Genomic DNA, 22,849 nt, shown 5'->3' on the forward strand with positions numbered 1-22,849 from the left:
ACATCGAAGGAGATAAAGTTGTGCTGTTGTTTGTCTTGGATGTTGCTGAGCCATTTGATTATTGCTGCTGTATTTCTCCATTGGTTGAGTGGTGTTTTGTCCGTAATTTTTGTGTTGATTCTGTCCAGGATTATTTTGCTGATTTTTCCTATTTCGGATTTAGTTGGGTTTATTAGTCGGCATGCTGGGTACTAGACACATTGAAATGTCCTTATTTTTGAAGGAAAAGCACTGTACTTTTCAATGAAGAATACTTTAAACTAGTCTTAACTTTAAAGAAATACACTATACATTGCTAATGTGGTAAATGACTATTCTAGCTGCAAATGTCTGGTTTTTGGTGCAATATCTACATAGGTGTATAGAGGCCCATTTCCAGCAACTATCACTCCAGTGTTCTAATGGTACAATGTGTTTGCTCATTGGCTCAGAAGGCTAATTGATGATTAGAAAACCCTTGTGCAATCATGTTCACACATCTGAAAACAGTTTAGCTCGTTACAGAAGCTACAAAACTGACCTTCCTTTGAGCAGATTGAGTTTCTGGAGCATCACATTTGTGGGGTCAATTAAACGCTCAAAATGGCCAGAAAAAGAGAACTTTCATCCGAAACTCGACAGTCTATTCTTGTTCTTAGAAATGAAGGCTATTCCACAAAATTGTTTGGGTGACCCCAAACTTTTGAACGGTAGTGTATATATATATATACACATACATACATATATACACATACATATAGTTATATGTACACATACATACATATATACGTATATACACACACACACACACATATATATATATATATATATATATATATATATATATATATATATATATACTGTACATATATACACATATACACACACACCTATATATATATATGTATACAAATATATATATTTTTTTCCATATGTGTATATACATATATCCTAACATTTAATAAAGTCAAATACAAATAAGGCAACAAGAGAAGTATCCCACACTTCTCTTTAGAGAAGTAAATCTGTACAGCAGATATGGGCGTCTACATCAACAATATGATTTGCCTGAGCGTCTGGACATGATAGATTAAAAAAACAAAAAATACTTGGGGACCCCTGCTATTGAAAATCTGTTAGGATCTGGCATGTAATGGTTTACTAGGGGAGGTGACGGCAAACATACACCAGGGGAAAGTATATACAAATATGTATTATATATATAGACAATATAGATATATATATATAATAATAATAATAAACAATACAACTAAACTAAGGAAATGGAGTGTGAACTAGAATACAAGAGTGTGTGGTGTAAGACTATGTACTGTGTAGTTAGCTGAAGTGTGTGTGTTACCAAGTGTTGAACAGAGATGAGGAAGTCCAGGGGTAGAGGGGAGCCAAGCGAGGGAAGTCAAGGATCGAGGGAGGCAGTCAGTGTCCAGAGGGAGATCCGGGGAAATGTGAGACGCACAGCTCACTGTCCAGGCGACGGAGGGTAGGTTCACCATGAGAAGACTAAGTTCCCGCGCCGATCCTTGGGTCCACCCTGCCTTTATCCGGCACGCCCTCATCAGGATCAGGTGTGCAGATAGCCGGTGAGTGTTTGCAGCTGGTGGCTGCTGCAGGGCGGACACGCGCGCGGCACGTCCCTGGATGTGCGCACCCGTGGGCGTGTCCCGAGGTGTGCACAGACGGCAGGGGTCTGAGCCGTAACATGGCACTTTATAATAAATAATAATTTGGTGGCGGTGAGGGGTGTGAGGGTGGATTATAATACAAACACTGATAAATAAATCCAGTCATCCATCCATCTATCCATTTCCTACCGCTTGTCCCTTTCAGCTAAAAGTAAATAAAATACATCACAGCTATATAAGCAGTATTCAGGTTGCACAGCATATACACATTTTTGGACCTTACATACAGGCATACTCTGGAGCAAATTTCCAAGCTCGGTGAGAGAATGGCAACTGTGTCCAACATTTTGTCATTTCCAAAATCAGAAAAGGAAACATGAGACATCAAAGAGACAAAAGGAAAACGCCTACAGTTCCTCAGCAAAACAACTCAAGTCCAGGGAGGGAAAAAAACAGCACATGTTGGATTTCAATAACGTCCCCAAGACCTACCAGAGTCCCTCGTTGCTATGGTGACCTGTCTCCGGTGCTTCGGGGCTAACTCTGCAGTAACTTTAGAGCCCTCATGTTTCTCTGCTCCTGTAGCCTGACAGGGCGCAGTCAACGCTCAGAGCCCTGGGCTCCATGCTGCGCCTCAGCCTGTTGTTTTCCTCCTTCTGCTGGTACTGCTGGACCGCTTGCTGCTTGCTCATGTTCTGCAGTCTCTGCTTCATCAACTGTACTGAGATACTGTCGGTCCCCCAGACAAACTCTCTACTGCCGTTGCCACCACTGCCGTATGTATATATATATATATATATATATATATATATATATATATATATATATATATACATATATATATATATATATATATATATATATATATATATATATATATATATATATATATATATATATATATATATATATATATATATATATATATACATATATATGTATACAGTGGGGCAAAAAAGTATTTAGTCAGCCACCCATTGACAATCAATGGGTGGCTGACTAAATACTTTTTTGCCCCACTGTATGTACTGTACACACACACACACACACACACACACACACACACACACACACACACACACACACACACACACACACACACACACACACGCACACACACACACACACACACACATACACACACAACCACTACTGCTGCTATACTACTACTACTTAATACTACTTCTATCACTACTGCTACTACTATCATTGATACTGTAATACTACTAGTGTAATACCACTACTACTAATATTACCGCGGTAATATTAGACTTAGACTTAGACAAACTTTAATGATCCACAAGGGAAATTGTTCCACACAGTAGCTCAGTTACAATGATGGAAAGGACAATGCAGGTATAAATAGAGTAAATATAGCGATATAAAATATAACATATATATGTAATATATACATAATATATGTACACATATTACTATTACTACTGCTGTAATACTACACTTTTAATACTATGACTACTACTACTATAATACCACTATTAATAGTACTATTACTACTACTGTATGACTACTACTGTTACTAGTGTAAAACTACCTTTATTATTACTACTGTAAAACTACTGTTATTACTACTACTGCAGTAATAGTGCTACTATTACTACTATAATACTACTACTACTGCTACTATTACTACTATAATACTACTACTACTGCTACTATTACTACTACTGTAATACTGCTACTGTACCACTACTTCTGCTACTACTGTAATACTACTGCTACTACTGTGATACTAGTTCTATCACTGTTGCTACTACTATTATTGGTAATGTAATACTACTACTGATAGTAATAGTACTTTTATCCCTGCCGCTACTATTATCATTGCTACTGTAATACTACTACTACTAATATTACTGCTACTGTGATACTACTACTACAACTCTACGACTACTACTGTAGTAATACTACTATTACTACTGCTATAATACTACACTTGTAATACTACTACTACTACGACTATAATACCATTATTAATAGTACTATTACTAATATTGTATGACTACTACTGCTACTAGTGTAAAACTACTGTTATTACTACTACTGTTACTACTGTAAAACTACTGTTATTACTACTACTGCAGTAATACTACTACTATCACTACTATACTACTACTACTACTACTATAAATACTACTACTTCTACTGTACCACTACTTCTGCTACTACTGTAATACTACTTCTATCACCGCTGCTACTACTATTATTGATAATGTAATACTACTACTGATAGTAATAGTACTTTTATCACTGCTGCTACTACTATCATTGATACTGTAATACTACTACTGTAATACCATTACTACTAATATTACTGCTACTGTAATACTACTACTAATACTAATACAACTCTACAACTACTACTGCGGTAATACTACTATTACTACTGCTCTAATACTACACTTGTAATACTACTACTACTACTCTTATACCACTATTAATACCTCTATTACTACTACTGTATGACTACTACTGTTATTACTACTACTGTTACTACTGTTAATACTACTACTGCAGTAATACTACTAATATTACTACTATAATACTACTACTGCTACTTTACTACTACTATTAATACTACTACTGAAATACTGCTACTGTACCACTACTTCTCCTACTACTGTAAAACTACAGCTACTAATGTAGTACTACTACGACTGTAAATAGTATAACTACTACTGTAATACTAATACTTCTGTAATACTACTACTAATAATGTAATAGTACTACTACTGTAATACCATTAATACACTTACAATTACGACTCCAATATTACTGCACTACTACTACTACCACTACTATTACTGTAATACCACTACTACTATATTACCATTACTACTACTACTGTAATAGTACTACTACTGTTACTGCAATACTACTACCACTAGTAAATTAAATGATAAATGGGTTATACTTGTATAGCGCTTTCCTACCCTCAAGGTACTCAAAGCGCTTTGACAGTATTTCCACATTTACCCATTCACACACACATTCACACACTGATGGCGGGAGCTGCCATGCAAGGCGCTAACCAGCAGCCATCAGAGGCAAAGGGTGAAGTGTCTTGCCCAAGGACACAACGGACGTGACTAGGAAGGTAGAAGGTGGGAATTGAACCCCAGTAACCAGCAACACTCCGATTGCTGGCACAGCCACTCTACCAACTTCGCCACTACTATTATAATGCAGTGAATTGAAGTGAATTATATTTATATGGCGCTTTTCTCTAGAGACTCAAAGCGCTTTACATAGTGAAACCCATTATCTACATCTTTAAGCTACATTTAAACTAGTGCGGGTGGCACTGGGAGTCGGTGGGTAAAGTGCAGTGACGTGCGGTGAGGTTCATGGCTGGTGAGGCACTGACTTCATCACAGTCAGATTTACAAACATATGAACCCTAAAGAGTATCTTATTCACCATTGGATTGGCAGCAGTTAACGGGTTATGTTTGATTTTTTTTTTTTTTCCATAAAAAAATACAATCATGTGTGCTTACCGACTGTATCCCTGCAGACTGTATTGATCTATATTGATATATAATGTATATATTGTGTTTTTTATGTTGATTTAATTAAAAAAAAAAAACTTTTTTTTTTTTTTTTTTTCCTTGTGCGGCCCGGTACCAATCGGTCCGGGCCGCGGCCCGGTGGTTGGGGACCACTGCTGTACATTATATACCTCAGCTAACTAAACTATGGAAATGTATAATATAATTCATATAGCAATACGGTCTCACTGCACAGCAGGCCAGCAGTTAGCCGAGTCCGCAATCCATGTTGAGGCACAACGCAGTGACGTGCCTCAACTGGCTGCTGATCACCGCACCGTCTCTTCTCAGTATTTGAACGGCAAATGTGAAAATTCAGCGATTTTGAATAAAAATAATCTAAAAGTGGTGAAGTTAAATGGAAAATAACTTTATAGTATAATCACTGGATACATATAACAATTTAATTAAATGTTTTTCTTTTTACATTTTTTTTATTTCCATGATGGCACGTGAGGCCCCGCCTCACCTGCCTCCACTGACTGCACGTCACTGCTAAAGTGTCTTGCTCAAGGGCACAACGACAGTGACTATGATGACAGAAGCGGGAATCAAACCTGGAACACTCTACCAAACGAGCCAGCCCCCCCGCCTCCCAAAGTAGTATTACTACTACTACTAGTACTGTAATAGGAATACTACTACTACTGCAATACCATTACAATATTTACCACTACTACTGCAATACTACTACTACAACCAGTACTGTACTACTGCTATTAGTACTACTGTAATACTACTACTTATACCACTACTAATACTACTACTGTTGTAACTCTACTGCCAGTACAACTGTAATACTATTACTGTAATAGTACTGCTACTTTAATAATGTAGTACTACTACTGTTACTATTGTAATACTACTACTACTATGATAATACCACTACTAGTGTAATTTGAGTAGTACTACCGCAATGGTACTATTATTATAACCATTGTAATACTACTACTACTACAAATGGTAAAATGGTAGAAATACCTCCAAATGCTGGCCTCATGGTGAAGTCGTGGTCATCTACTTTGATCAGATGCTCTGTCTTCACTTTGCGGGACTTGGTCACATCTGGAGGCTTCTTTGACAAGGAGCTAAATGACGAGAATATTCAAACAAATATAACATTGTTATGTGTACATTTGATCCCCCGCTGATTGTGTAAATGTACCTTTACACACAAGGTTACAAAAAAATCATTTTATTGTTTTTTTAAAAACTTAGATTCCCTATAAAGGCAGCAGGAGTTTGAATTTGCAGAGTAAACATTTCAACGTTTCGTTATAGTACTCTGATACAAATACTAGTTAGTATAACATGCAGTTTTATTTCTGACATATTACTGCAGTACTTTATTGTCCAGCTACAAACATGCAGGTTTATTTCTGACATATTACTATAGTACTTTTTTTAAACAGCTACAAACATGAGGTTTACAATTGTAAACATTTGTATTTAATAAAAGGGAATAGTTGTATTATTTTGTTGCTATTGTTACTGTGTCAGGATATTAGTGTTTACAAATAATATGTAATATTAATGACACAATCAATACCAACATTTGAGGTATCACCCACCCCGACTTGTAGCAAAAATTTAATTTTAGGGCCATACAATTTTTGTCAGGTTCAAACACTGATGACATCTACTAAACAAGACAAGAGGCAAAGAATTAAACAGAGACAGAATTAAATTTGGACTCAATTGAGGAGAAACGCCTGGACACACTGAACTCTTGTACAGTCTCCAGCACGCTCTCCCAAAAGATTGCACTCCTCCTTCTTTATTTGACTTTCTCCGACCACCTGACCACCGCTTCCACTTCCAGGGGGAAGTGGGTCATAAACAGCAGTGTTTCCCACACATTAATTTATTTGTGGCGGCCCGCCACGAAAGAGTTACGTCCGCCACAAAAAAAAAAATTAAAAAAAAAAATAAAAAATAAAAATAAAAAATATATATATATATATATATATATATATATATATATATATATATATATATATATATATATATATATATATATATATATATATATATATATATTTTTTTTTTTTGTCCTGTCCAGCTTCTCAGGCAAATCATATAGTTGATGTAGATGCCCATATAGGCTGTTCAGATTTACTTTACAAAAGAGAAGTGTAGGATACTTCTCTTGTTGCCTTATTTGTATTTGACTACTACTGTTTTCTGTTTATTTGTTACTGACTGTGGCAGGACACCTCTGCCTCTGTTTCACTTTATGTTGCTGGTAAATAATATGGTTGTAGTAGTAGGCTAAAGTTAAATGACTTTTGTTCCATTTCACCCATAAGAAGACTAAAAAAAGAGCGGGATACAGATCCGTGCTGCCTTGAACACATCCCAAAATGACATATATTTAGGAGTGGTTGTCACGTGACTGTCACGTGACTAACCCAAATAAGCTAGCTCGATTACAAAATCCTATTTATTTTTTAAGTTAAAGTTCATTTTAAACCCATTTTTCACAATCTCCACTCTTCAATAGGGTTGTCAAATATTAAAAGCCAACTGTTCTCCAATAAGTTAATCGACAACTACTGGTAGGAAAATATCGATATCAACTTTTAAAAATTGCTATACATGTAAACAAACTGCGGTGAGTTCAAGGATCACTGAAATTAGTAGGACAAAACGGTGCTTTCCAAATACTATCATCAGTGAAGCATGTATAACATAAACAGTTTGTCCTACAGAAAATATATTAAAACAAATAATATATTTCTTTCTTCATCTTTTTCCATTTCACCCATAAGAAGACTAAAAAAAGAGCGGGATACAGATCCGTGCTGCCTTGAACACATCCCAAAATGACATATATTTAGGAGTGGTTGTCACGTGACTGTCACGTGACTAACCCAAATAAACTAGCTCGTTTCCAAAATCCTATTTTATTTTTAAATTAAAGTTTATTTTAAACCCAATAGGGAATTGTCAAACTTTGAAAGCCAACTGTTCTCCAATAAGTTAATGGACAACTACAGGTAGGAAAATATCGATATCAGCTTTTAAAAATTGCTATACATGTAAACAAACTGCGGTGAGTCCAAGGATCGCTGAAATTAGTAGGACAAAACGGTGTTTGCCAAATACTATCATCAATGAAGCATGTATAACATAAACAGTTTGTCCTACAGAAAATATATTAAAACAAATAATATATTTTTTTCTTCATCTTTTTCCATTTTCACACATCTCTGACTTTTGTTCCGTTTCACCCATAAGAAGACTAAAAAAAGAGCGGGATACAGATCCGTGCTGCCTTGAACACATCCCAAAATGACATATATTTAGAAGTGGTTGTCACGTGACTAACCCAAATAAGCTAGCTCGATTCCAAAATCCTATTTATTTTTTAAGTTAAAGTTCATTTTAAACCCATGTTTGACAATCTCCACTCTTCAATAGGGTTGTCAAATATTAAAAGCCAACTGTTCTCCAATAAGTTAATCGACAACGGTAGGAAAACATCGATATCAGCTTTTAAAATTGCTATACATGTAAACAAACTGCGGTGAGTTCAAGAATCGCTGAAATTAGTAGGACAAAACGGTGCTTGCCAAATACTCTCATCAGTGAAGCATGTATATAACATAAACAGTTTGTCCTCCTACAGAAAAAATATTAAAACAACAAATATATTTTTTTCTTCATCTTTTTCCATTCCACCCATAAGAAGACTAAAAAAAGAGTGGGATACAGATCCGTGCTGCCTTGAACACATCCCAAAATGACATATACTTAGGAGTGGTTGTCACGTGACTAACCCAAATAAGCTAGCTCGATTCCAAAATCCTATTTATTTTTTAAGTTAAAGTTCATTTTAAACCCATTTTTCACAATCTCCACTCTTCAATAGGGTTGTCAAATATTAAAAGCCAACTGTTCTCCAATAAGTTAACCGACAACTACTGGTAGGAAAATATAGATATCAGCTTTTAAAATTGCTGTACATGTAAACAAACTGCTGTGAGTTCAAGAATCGCTGAAATTAGTAGGACAAAACGGTGCTTGCCAAATACTATCATCAGTGAAGCATGTATATAACATAAACAGTTTGTCCTCCTACAGAAAATATATTAAAACAACAAATATATTTTTTTCTTCATCTTTTCCATTTTCACACATCTCTGACTTTTGTTCCATTTCACCCATAAGAAGACTAAATAAAGAGCGGGATACAGATCTGTGCTGCCTTGAACACATCCCAAAATGACATATATTTAGAAGTGGTTGTCACGTGACTACCGTATTTCCTTGAATTGGCGCAGGGAATATAGTATTCGCACGTCTAGAATTACTGCCGGGTCAAACTCGTTTCTCAAAATAATTAACGCATGCTTGGCCTTATCGCCGGTTTCTTATTGAAGCCGGATCAAATTAGTTTCGCAAAATATTAATTTTATTATCGCATGTCTATAATTTTCACCGGGTCAAACTCGTTTCGCAAAATATTTAGCATATGGCTAGAACTTCCGCCGGGTCAAATTCGTTACGTCACGAGTGACGCATCTGTCCTCATTTTCAAAATGGAGGAAGCTGCTTTCAGTAGTTTACAATCGCACAAAGGAAAAAAGATAAAGAGCTATTCAGTAGGATTTAAGGTCCAAGCTATTGAATACCGGTACAGTATGCTAAAGAGAACAGTAAGCAGCTATGTTTTATTAATATACCGTAGCTGCGTGTGTGAAATACTGTATAAGTCATTAAATGACTCCCGCCTCCTGGTGGTAGAGGGCGCTGCCGCGCTAGTGATCCTTCTTGCGACTTCCGGTACTGCAGAAGAACTGAACACACGCAGCAAGAGATTTTTTTTCTTCCTTCTAACATGGAGGATTACATACCGGTATCTAAAATAAAACAGTTTTCTAAACTGGACTTTCAATGGAAGCAGGAGGTAATAATTAAAGGAATATCTCCATCGAGACAGAGACTTTTAAAACGGAAAAAAGAAAATAATGAAGACTTCTATAAACAAGTTATCGATGCTTTTGGTCAGAAGGAGCTGCAAATGGACTCCATTTATAAGTACAGGTAAGACCATAATAACGTTTTTTTTAAATTAAATGTGCTTTTCATGATGGTATGCTTACATCACACTCAAAGCGCACGCCTAAATTTTATGGATTCCTTTTGGTAAACGCCGGAGTGAGAAGAGGTTTTAAAATAATTACCGCATGCACGGCCATCCCGCCGGTTTCCGGTAAACGCAGGAGTGACAGGAGGTTTTAAATTAATTAACGCCCCTGCGGCTATTCAAGGAAATACGGTAACCCAAATAAGCTAGCTCGATTACAAAATCCTATTTATTTTTTAAGTTAAAGTTCATTTTAAACCCATGTTTCACAATCTCCACTCTTCAATAGGGTTGTCAAATATTAAAAGCCAACTGTTCTCCAATAAGTTAATCGACAACGGTAGGAAAACATCGATATTAGCTTTTAAAATTGCTATACATGTAAACAAACTGCGGTGAGTTCAAGAATCGCTGAAATTAGTAGGACAAAACGGTGCTTGCCAAATACTATCATCAGTGAAGCATGTATATAACATAAACAGTTTGTCCTCCTACAGAAAATATATTAAAACAAATAATATATTTTTTTCTTCATCTTTTTCCATTTTCACACATCTCTGACTTTTATTCCATTTCACCCATAAGAAGACTAAAAAAAAGAGCGGGATACAGATCCGTGCTGCCTTGAACACATCCCAAAATGACATATATTTAGGAGTGGTTGTCACGTGACTGTCACGTGACTAACCCAAATAAGCTAGCTCGATTCCAAAATCCTATTTTATTTTTTAAGTTAAAGTTCATTTTAAACCAATGTTTCACAATCTCCACTCTTCAATAGGGTTGTCAAATATTAAAAGCCAACTGTTCTCCAATAAGTTAATCGACAACTACCGGTAGGAAAATATCGATATCAGCTTTTAAAGTTGCTATACATGTAAACAAACTGCGGTGAGTTCAAGAATCGCTGAAATTAGTAGGACAAAACGGTGCTTGCCAAATACTATCATCAGTGAAGCATGTATAACATAAACAGTTTGTCCTACAGAAAATATATTAAAACAAATAATATATTTTTTTCTTCATCTTTTTCCATTTTCACACATCTCTGACTTTTATTCCATTTCACCCATAAGAAGACTAAAAAAAAGAGCGGGATACAGATCCGTGCTGCCTTGAACACATCCCAAAATGACATATATTTAGGAGTGGTTGTCACGTGACTGTCACGTGACTAACCCAAATAAGCTAGCTCGATTACAAAATCCTATTTTATTTTTTAAGTTAAAGTTCATTTTAAACCAATTTTTCACAATCTCCACTCTTTAATATGGTTGTCAAATATTAAAGGACAACTGTTCTCCAATAAGTTAATCGACAACTACTGGTAGGAAAATATCGATATCAGCTTTTAAAATTGCTGTACATGTAAACGAACTGCGGTGAGTTCAAGAATCGCTGAAATTAGTAGGACAAAACGGTGCTTGCCAAATACTATCATCAGTGAAGCATGTATATAACATAAACAGTTTGTCCTCCTACAGAAAATATATTAAAACAACAAATATATTTTTTTCTTCATCTTTTTCCATTTTCACACATCTCTGACTTTTGTTCCATTTCACCCATAAGAAGACTAAATAAAGAGCGGGATACAGATCCGTGCTGCCTTGAACACATCCCAAAATGACATATATTTAGAAGTGGTTGTCACGTGACTAACCCAAATAAGCTAGCTCGATTCCAAAATCCTATTTACTTTTTAAGTTAAAGTTCATTTTAAACCCATGTTTCACAATCTCCACTCTTCAATAGGGTTGTCAAATATTAAAAGCCAACTGTTCTCCAATAAGTTAATGGACAACTACCGGTAGGAAAACATCGATATTAGCTTTTAAAATTGCTATACATGTAAACAAACTGCGGTGAGTTCAAGAATCGCTGAAATTAGTAGGACAAAACGGTGCTTGCCAAATACTATCATCAGTGAAGCATGTATATAACATAAACAGTTTGTCCTCCTACAGAAAATATATTAAAACAACAAATTTTTTTTTTTCTTCATCTTTTTCCATTTTCACACATCTTTGACTTTTATTCCATTTCACCCATAAGAAGACTAAAAAAAAGAGCGGGATACAGATCCGTGCTGCCTTGAACACATCCCAAAATGACATATATTTAGGAGTGGTTGTCACGTGACTGTCACGTGACTAACCCAAATAAGCTAGCTCGATTACAAAATCCTATTTTATTTTTTAAGTTAAAGTTCATTTTAAACCCATTTTTTACAATCTCCACTCTTCAATAGGGTTGTCAAATATTAAAAGCCAACTGTTCTCCAATAAGTTAATCGACAACTACTGGTAGGAAAATATCGATATCAGCTTTTAAAGTTGCTATACATGTAAACAAACTGCGGTGAGTTCAAGAATCGCTGAAATTAGTAGGACAAAACGGTGCTTGCCAAATACTATCATCAGTGAAGCATGTATATAACATAAACAGTTTGTCCTCCTACAGAAAATATATTAAAACAAATAATATATTTTTTTCTTCATCTTTTTCCATTTTCACACATCTCTGACTTTTATTCCATTTCACCCATAAGAAGACTAAAAAAAAGAGCGGGATACAGATCCGTGCTGCCTTGAACACATCCCAAAATGACATATATTTAGGAGTGGTTGTCACGTGACTGTCACGTGACTAACCCAAATAAGGTAGCTCGATTCCAAAATCCTATTTTATTTTTTAAGTTAAAGTTCATTTTAAACCCATGTTTCACAATCTCCACTCTTCAATAGGGTTGTCAAATATTAAAAGCCAACTGTTCTCCAATAAGTTAATCGACAACTACCGGTAGGAAAATATCGATATCAGCTTTTAAAGTTGCTATACATGTAAACAAACTGCGGTGAGTTCAAGAATCGCTGAAATTAGTAGGACAAAACGGTGCTTGCCAAATACTATCATCAGTGAAGCATGTATAACATAAACAGTTTGTCCTACAGAAAATATATTAAAACAAATAATATATTTTTTTCTTCATCTTTTTCCATTTTCACACATGTCGGACTTTTATTCCATTTCCCCCATAAGAAGACTAAAAAAAAGAGCGGGATACAGATCCGTGCTGCCTTGAACACATCCCAAAATGACATATATTTAGGAGTGGTTGTCACGTGACTGTCACGTGACTAACCCAAATAAGCTAGCTCGATTCCAAAATCCTATTTTATTTTTTAAGTTAAAGTTCATTTTAAACTCATGTTTCACAATCTCCACTCTTCAATAGGGTTGTCAAATATTAAAAGCCAACTGTTCTCCAATAAGTTAATCGATATATAGGAAAATATCGATATCAGCTTTTAAAGTTGCTATACATGTAAACAAACTGCGGTGAGTTCAAGAATCGCTGAAATTAGTAGGACAAAACGGTGCTTGCCAAATACTATCATCAGTGAAGCATGTATATAACATAAACAGTTTGTCCTCCTACAGAAAATATATTAAAACAACAAATATATTTTTTTCTTCATCTTTTTCCATTTTCACACATCTCTGACTTTTGTTCCATTTCACCCATAAGAAGACTAAATAAAGAGCGGGATACAGATCCGTGCTGCCTTGAACACATCCCAAAATGACATATATTTAGGAGTGGTTGTCACGTGACTGTCACGTGACTAACCCAAATAAGCTAGCTCGATTCCAAAATCCTATTTTATTTTTTAAGTTAAAGTTCATTTTAAATTCATGTTTCACAATCTCCACTCTTCAATAGGGTTGTCAAATATTAAAAGCCAACTGTTCTCCAATAAGTTAATCGACAACGGTAGGAAAACATCGATATCAGCTTTTAAAATTGCTATATATGTAAACAAACTGCGGTGAGTTCAAGAATCGCTGAAATTAGTAGGACAAAACGGTGCTTGCCAAATACTATCATCAGTGAAGCATGTATAACATAAACAGTTTGTCCTACAGAAAATATACTAAAACAAATAATATATTTTTTTCTTCATCTTTTTCCATTTTCACACATCTCTGACTTTTATTCCATTTCACCCATAAGAAGACTAAAAAACCATTTCACCCATAAGAAGACTAAAAAAAAGAGCGGGATACAGATCCGTGCTGCCTTGAACACATCCCAAAATGACATATATTTAGGAGTGGTTGTCACGTGACTGTCACGTGACTAACCCAAATAAGCTAGCTCGATTCCAAAATCCTATTTTATTTTTTAAGTTAAAGTTAATTTTAAACCCATTTTTCACAATATCCACTCTTTAATATGGTTGTCAAATATTAAAGGACAACTGTTCTCCAATAAGTTTATCGACAACTACCGGTAGGAAAATATCGATATCAGCTTTTAAAATTGCTTTTGTTTTTCACAATAGCAAACTAAGAATGCTAATGCTAACGAGACGACACGTGTAAATGGTTCCACGGCAATGCGTGTTCTTTGACTACATTCTCACTACACTAATATTTCATACGTGACTTACGTGGAATGTTTCTGCGCGTCCACAGCTCCGCTCCACCTCGGCAGCCGGTGTCTTCTCTGGCGACATTGCCCGCTCGCCAGCAGACACAAGAGCAAGACGACGCTTTTGCTCAAAGTGTGCATTTCGAGGACACAAATCCACAGGTGAGATCCTTAAAAGCTCCTTCACGCTCTCCTGACAGCACATGTTTGTCGTCGGACCCCAGCCTCATGTCTCCGCTTCATCACCCTCCGTGGAGGAGAGAGAATCCTCCTCCTCATCCTCATCCTCATGCTGACGACACAACACACACGGGATTATTACAGCATCACACAACGTGACACAACACGACAGATTATTTCTATACCTTAATGGGAGTGATAATATAATAATAAACACAATCCTCTTAGGGTTGTTTGAACATAAACATATACCAACATCGTAAGAACAAGAATTGAGACATAATTACCAAGCTACAAACCCCGTTTCCATATGAGTTGGGAAATTGTGTTAGATGTAAATATAAACGGAATACAATGATTTGCAAATCCTTTTCAACCCATATTCAATTCAATGCACTACAAAGACAAGATATTCGATGTTCAAACTCATAAACTTTATTTTTTTTATACTAATAGTAATTAACTTAGAATTTCATGGCTGCAACACGTGCCAAAGTAGTTGGGAAAGGGCATGTTCACCACTGTGTTACATGGCCTTTCCTTTTAACAACACTCAGTAAACGTTTGGGAACTGAGAAGACACATTTTTTAAGCTTTTCAGGTGGAATTCTTTCCCATTCTTGCTTAATGTACATCTTAAGTTGTTCAACAGTCCGGGGGTCTCCGTTGTGGTATTTTAGGCTTCATAATGTGCCACACATTTTCAATGGGAGACAGGTCTGGACTACAGGCAGGCCAGTCTAGTACCCGCACTCTTTTACTACAAAGCCAGGCTGTTGTAACACGTGCAGAATGTGGCTTGGCATTGTCTCGCTGAAATAAGCAGGGGCGTCCATGAAAAAGTCGTTGCTTGGAATATCAACATATGTTGCTCCAAAACCTGTATGTACCTTTCAGCATTAATGGTGCCTTCACAGATGTGTAAGCTACCCATTTATTGGGCACTAATACACCCCCATACCATCACAGATGCTGGCTTTTGAACTTTGCACCTATAACAATCCGGATTGTTCTTTTGCTGCTGCTCACTGTTCCCCTTACCTCCCAGGTGGTGATCAAGGGTGATGGGTCAAATGCAGAGAATAATTTCGCCACACCTAGTGTGTGTGTGACAATCATTGGTACTTTAACTTTTTTAAAACTTTTTTCCTCTTTGGTCCGGAGGACACGATGTCCACAGTTTCCAAAAATAATTTGAAATGTGGACTCGTCAAGACCACAGAACACTTTGCATCAGTCCATCTTAGATGAGCTCGGGTCTAGCAAAGCGTTTCTGGGTGTTGTTGATAAATGGCTTTGGGTTTGCATAGTAGAGTTTTAACTTGCACTTACAGATGTAGCGACCAACTGTAGTTACTGACAGTGGTTTTCTGAAGTGTTCCTGAGCCCATGTGGTGATATCCTTTACACACTGATGTTGCTTTTTGATGCAGTACCGCCAGAGGGATCCAAGGTCACAGGCCTTACCGCTTACGTGCAGTGATTTCTCCAGACTCTCTGAACCTTTTGATGATATTACGGACCGTAGATGGTGAAATCCCTAAATTCCTGGCAATAGCTCGTTGAGAAATGTTGTTCTTAAACTGTTGGACAATTTGCTCATGCATTTGTTCACAAAGCGGTGACCCTCGCCCCATCCTTGTTTGTAAATGACTGAGCATTTCATGGAAGCTGCTTTTATACCCAATCATGGCACCCACCGGTTCCCAATTAGCCTGTTCACCTGTGGGATGTTCCAAATAAGTGTTTGATGAGCATTCCTCAACTTTGTCAGTCTTTTTTGCCACTTGTGCCAGCTTTTTTGAAACATGTTGCAGGCATCAAATTCCAAATGAGCTAATATTTGCAAAAAATAACAAAGTTTACCAGTTTGAACGTTAAGTATCTTGTCTTTGCAGTCTATTCAATTGAATATAGGTTGGAAAGGATATGCAAATCATTGTATTCTGTTTTTATTTACCATCTACATGTAAAGCGACTTTGTGTACTTAGAAGAGCGCTATATAAATCCCAGGTATTATTATTATCATTATTATTATTATTTACACAACGTGCCAACTTCACTGGTTTTGGATTTTGTAGATTAGAAGTCTTCACAATTAGGGGGTCCACAGCTAATTTGCTTTTGGTGGATTAGATATTTTTTCATACCTGTTTTTAGTACTCCAGCAATTTTTCCACAAATTGAAAAGTATACATTGATGTAAATCGTAGATACACACGAGCAAAAGTCAGTTGACAATGGAGTCAACGGTGATCGCTCTATTCTGCCTATAAAGCGCTCTAAAACAGCCAAAAGCCTCCATCATGGTTTTATATACACGTTGTAAGTATATATGTAATGTAGTCAGTGATGGGCAAGCTACTTCGAAAACGTAGTAAGCTGAGCTACAAGTTACTCTCGATTCAATGTAGCTACAAGGAAAGCTATCCCTGGAGAATTGTAGCAAGCTACACAGCAAAAGTAGCTTGCTACATCAAAGCTACATTTAACAGCATTTATATCTATGGGCCCACATGTATAATATCAATGTTAATGTAACTGAGGGTGTACAAATGCACCCAATAAGGGTCCATTACTATACTAACTATCTGTCATTTAGCTGGGGACATCCTACAATTGGGTCCCTGCACCCCAGTGGATGTATTTATTTAGTTTGCCTTTTCTTTGACCCACCCCTCTAATGGTATTCAATTTGGTAATAGTTATGTGCAGTAAAACTTTTCATGAACTCAACTCACCTTACTGTGTGTTTCTAAATTTGTGTTGGACGTCTTAGATGAAGAGACCTGTTATGATTTTGGTGTACACAGAAAGAAACTAGAAATTAGGGTTTTAGGCATTGTTTTCTCTAAATGCATACATTTGTCTAAATATGGCTAAGGACACGCATTATTGTGGGTTTCCTGCACGTCATCTACATATAAAGTATAATTTGTAGGGGAGAGAATCCCTCTGCCATTTTCAAGTATGTTGTTTTTTTTTTTTTGGAGTCGTCAGCTTGAAGCGTCCCTCTGTCTCTGACTCCCTCGTCGTCATGTGACATGAGTGCGTGTCTGTTATGAGTTTGCCTACTCCTTTCGATGACCTTATCTTACCTCTGATTGGCCAGTCCATAACTTTTCGCCCTAACCTTAGCCAATTGTGACTCATCATACCAACACCAACCAATCATGACGGATTGTCTCCGTATGTATGGATGTTCTCATTCATCCAGGTCATTCTATTTTGTTCGTATTTTTTTTGGGCCTGGATTCGCAGTCCATTTTCTCTCTTTGTAGCTTGTAGCTTTGATCTAAGCTACCTCACTACATGGGTCTAAAACAGACCTGAGCAATTACTTTGACTTGGGGGGCCAAATTTAGAGAAAAAAATGTGTGTCTGTTTTTAGGAACACTAACACAAAACCTCGCAATAATGTCTGAATGCTAAAAACCTTATGACAGACCGCCTTAAAAAACGGAATACAATTTTACTTTTTTTTACTGAATGAGACACCCAAAATATACATGAATATAAAGAATGTGGGATGTACAATATTAACTATGAACGATAAAACACTGAATATTGACTGCATATGAACGTCACACCCCCTCTCGATCGACATACAGCGAAATATGAACTCGAAGGGTAAAACAACCCCCACCTACAATCTGATATATCTGATATATCGCTAAGCTTTAGAACTTTGTTGTAAAAATCTCCTTCAGCGTCTGTCCCTGACACCCGCATTTCAGGCTGGTCGCTCTGAAAACACTCTGTGGACACGCTCCCACACTGCTTGGTGCCTCGTCTGAGCTGCTGTGACTTAGATTACCATAGTAACTAGTATATCATGCAAAAGCGCAGATTCCAACCATTAAAAAATTTACGGTAATTTGGAAACATCACTGCACATCATAATGGCAGCTAGAGTTTCCATCTTAAAGATCTAAAAAAAATATTTGGGAATGTCCGGCGGGCCAGATTTGCCCAGGTCTGGTCTAAAAATAGCTAAGCTACTCGCTAAAAAAATAGCTAAGCTACCAACAAGCTGCTGGAAAATATAGTTAAGCTATGTAGCTTAGCAACATGTAGTTTGTTACTGCCCATCACTGAATGTAGTAACAGGCACATTTATAATAACATGTAATATATACCAGTGCATTTCACACCTAGGCCTTCGGTGTTATCCTACTTAGTTGAATAAATACCTCTCATAATGTCATAATTTATGTCACCACATGACCAGCGCTGGAGAAATACTATACAGAAACACAGTTGCGCACTATTGGCCATTGAATCACTTCAATAGTGTACAAAACAGGCTAATTTCCGGTACATTTAAAAATCAATAATCCCGCATCAGCAATTAAAACATATCTCTATGTGGTACTGTCAAGATTAAAATAATTGTAAAAACATACTAAACATGCAAAAATAAATAAATCAAATATTGGAACTCACAATTTGCAGCACCCATCGGAAGCCCGTAAGTCAGGGGTACCTCATAGTTGGTTGATTCAATTGGAAGTGGCGGACAAACCCTCTCACCCGCTTGACAGGTTAGCTCGCTCGGGGGTTGGCCGACCTCGTTTCACGAGATCTTCTCTTGAAATGTCCTTCTTGAAAATGGCCTAGCGAATATATATATCCGCAACCTAATCAACGTGTCGTTCTCCTTCGGCCATCGAGGGTTAAAAAAGCGAGTAGATATCAGATTTTTCCGAGAGCCAAGTGAGGCTCCTGTGCGCTCCTGTTGATTTGCATAGCACTTCCTGCTCTCGCAACTCACAACTTGTGATTGTATACCCACTTGTGAGTCAGAAGTGAGTATACAATCACATGAGGCATTAATGTCATGTTCAATGGTTCAACGCCTGCGAAACAGGCTTGTAGGGATGAAACAGCCTCCGTGTTTTTTCCTGACCTAACTAATATATATATTAGGGCTGTGAATCTTTGGGTGTCCCACGATTCGATTCAATATCGATTCTTGGGGTCACGATTCGATTCAGAATCGATTTTTTTCCCGATTCAAAACGATTCTCTATTCATTCAATACATAGGATTTCAGCAGGATCTACCCCAGTCTAATGACATGCAAGCAGAGTAGTAGATTTTTGTAAAAAGCTTTTATAATTGTAAAGGACAATGTTCTATCAACTGATTGCAATAATGTAAATTTGTTTTAACTATTAAATGAACCAAAAATATGACTTATTTTATCTTTGTGAAAATATTGGACACAGTGTGTTGTCAAGCTTATGAGATGCGATGCAAGTGTAAGCCACTGTGACACTATTGTTCTTTTTTTAAATTTTTTATAAATGTCTAATGATAATGTTAATGAGGGATTTTTAATAACTGCTATGTTGAAATTGTAACTAATATTGATACTGTTGTTGGTAATATTCATTTTTGTTTCACTACTTTTGGATTGTTCTGTGTCGTGTTTGTGTGTCCTCTCAATTGCTCTGTTTATTGCAGTTCTGAGTGTTGCTGGGTCGGGTTTGGTTTTGGAATTGGATTGCATTGTTATGGTATTGCTGTGTATTGTTTTGTTGGATTGATTAATTAAAAAAAATAAATAAAAATTTTTTATAATAAAAAAAAAATCAAATAAAAAAAAATCGATATTTTAAAAATGAGAATCGATTCTAAATCGCACAACGTGAGAATCGCGATTCGAATTCGAATCGATTTTTTCCCACACCCCTAATATATACTGTATATATATTTTTTTATTTTATTTTTGTCATGACGTGGACTATGATGCAGTTTACTGCATGGGTTGCTTTCCCGAGACGCAAACGGACAGGACCGGACAAGGCTTGCAGGTAAATACATGATTTAATTTATCAGTCAAAAAAGGTACAAACAAAAGCGCTCACAGAGGAGGAACAAAACTTGGCGCGGGAAACAAAAACGTAAACACATAGCCTGAACTATGGTCATAAACAAAAAACCACTTACGGTGACGAGAACTATGGCATGGACAGAGCAAAAACAAGAGATCCAACATGGGCAGAGCAAGAGATGAATAATGTCATCAGAGTAACAATAGTAATGTCGCCAGGCCGACTGCTTGGCAACTACAGTCTTAAATAATAATGTCTTGATTAACAACAGGTGCGTGAGTCCAACACATGAGACAAGTGAAACTAAAAAGTTGACATGGTGACCAAACAAGGGAGCGTAAACAGGAACTAGAAGAGTCTTAAACAACCAGAAAATAACAAAACAATACATGACCACAGAACATGACAATTTTATTTCATTTTTTATTATATATACACTATATTGCCAAAAATATTTGGCCACCTGCCTTGACTCACATATGAACTTGAAGTGCCATCCCATGGAATTGTCCGACATGTTTTGGTATCCTGGAGCATTCAAAGTTCCTTTCACTGGAACTAAGGGGCCGAGCCCAACTCTTGAAAAACAACCCCACAGCATAATTCCTCCTTACCAAATTTCACACTCGGCACAATGTAGCGTTTTCCTGGCAACCTCCAAACCCAGACTCCTCCATCAGATTGCCAGATGGAATAGCGTGACTCATCACTCCAGAGAAGGCGTCGCCACTGCTCTAGAGTCCAGTGGTGACATGCTTTACACCACTGCATCCCACGCTTTGCATTGGACTTGGTGATGTATGGCTTAGATGCAGCTGCTCGGCCATGGAAACCCATTCCATGAAGCTCTCTGCGTACTGTACGTGGGCTACTTGGAAGATCACATAAAGTTTGGAGCTCTGTAGCAACTGACTGTGCAGAAAGTCTTTGCACTATGCGCTTCAGCATCCACTGACCCCTCTCTGTCACTTTACGTGGCCTACCACTAGGTGGCTGAGTTGCTGTTGTTCCCAAACGCTTCACTTTTCTTATGATAAAGTTGACTTTGGAATAATTAGGAGCGAGGAAATTTCATGACTGGATTTGTTGCACAGGTGGCATCCTATGACAGTTCCACGCTGGAAATCACTAATAGCTGCCCATTCTTTCACAAATGTTTGTAGAAACAGTCTCCATGCCTAAGTGCTTGATTTTATACACCGGGCCAAGTGATTAGGGCACCTGATTCTCATCATTTGGATGGGTGGCCAAATACTTTTGGCAATGTAGTGTATATATATTATTTTAGTGTCTTCAAAGTGTGCAGTTTTCCCCAAAAATAGGGACTTTTGTCGAGGCTAGAACCAAATATTCATGTTTACTTTGATTCTCATGGCGAACTCTGGTTCACCATACAAACCTTTGGGTTTGCGAATCAATCGAGGTTTCACTGTATATATATTTATAATATATCAATTATAACTTGCAATAATTAATTATTTGGGCTTATTAGAGAGACTTCTCCCAGAGGGCATGGTCACATGAGCATGAGAAGACATCATACTTGACTAAAGCTGAATGTCAAACCTGTTGCGCGCCTTGTCCAATTTCCGGCGAGTCTCACCGGGGTCGGCGGCAGGATTTGGCCTGCCCGAGGCGCGCGCTGGCACGGTAAGCGTTGTGTCCCCCGTGTAAAAACATCCTCCCAACACTAATAAAATGTTCTTGTGTGCAGACATGTCACATCAAGCAGCAGCGCTCTCAGCAAGGCTGAAGTGACAGCCAAAGCTGTAAGCCAGTAAGAGTTATTTTTTATTCAATAAAATACTATACCTTTGTATTATGTTGGGGTTCCTTTTTATTTTATGACTGTTAGTTGAGGATGGATCTACAAAACCCAAAACCAGTGAAGTTGGCACGTTGTGTCATTCATAAATAAAAACAGAATACAATGATTTGCAAATCCTTTTCAACTTATATTCAATTGAATAGACTGCAAAGACAAAATGTTAAATGTTCAAACTGAGAAACTTTTTTTTATTTGCAAATAATCACTAACTTAGAATTTAATGGCAGCAACACGTTGCAAAAAAGTTGGCACAGGGGCATTTTTACCACTGTGTTACATG

At 37.0% G+C, this 22,849-nt stretch overlaps 2 protein-coding genes across 3 annotated transcripts in view; one reads left to right on the top strand and one right to left on the bottom strand.

Moving 5' to 3' along the window:
• gabrr2a (gamma-aminobutyric acid type A receptor subunit rho2a) overlaps nucleotides 1-15,014 on the bottom strand; it is a 53,206-nt gene extending 38,192 nt beyond the window's left edge. Inside the window, exons 1-2 of the mRNA XM_062041297.1 lie at nucleotides 14,740-15,014; nucleotides 6,172-6,278 (exon numbers count right to left, since the gene is read on the bottom strand). Of these exons, the coding sequence (XP_061897281.1) occupies nucleotides 6,172-6,278; nucleotides 14,740-14,861 (229 nt within the window). The 5' untranslated portion in view covers nucleotides 14,862-15,014. The remainder of the gene's footprint in view (nucleotides 1-6,171; nucleotides 6,279-14,739) is intronic.
• Nucleotides 14,437-22,849, top strand: part of ankrd6a (ankyrin repeat domain 6a) — a 77,973-nt gene continuing 69,560 nt past the window's right edge. Inside the window, exons 1-3 of one of the 2 annotated variants that reach the window (XM_062041291.1) lie at nucleotides 14,437-14,579; nucleotides 14,765-14,882; nucleotides 22,456-22,518. The gene's annotated coding sequence lies outside the window, so the exon portion shown is untranslated. The remainder of the gene's footprint in view (nucleotides 14,580-14,764; nucleotides 14,883-22,455; nucleotides 22,519-22,849) is intronic. The other variant, XM_062041293.1, reaches the window with a different exon arrangement.

The sequence above is a fragment of the Entelurus aequoreus genome, linkage group LG03, assembly GCF_033978785.1.
Source record: "Entelurus aequoreus isolate RoL-2023_Sb linkage group LG03, RoL_Eaeq_v1.1, whole genome shotgun sequence".
NCBI classification, from domain to species: domain Eukaryota; kingdom Metazoa; phylum Chordata; class Actinopteri; order Syngnathiformes; family Syngnathidae; genus Entelurus; species Entelurus aequoreus.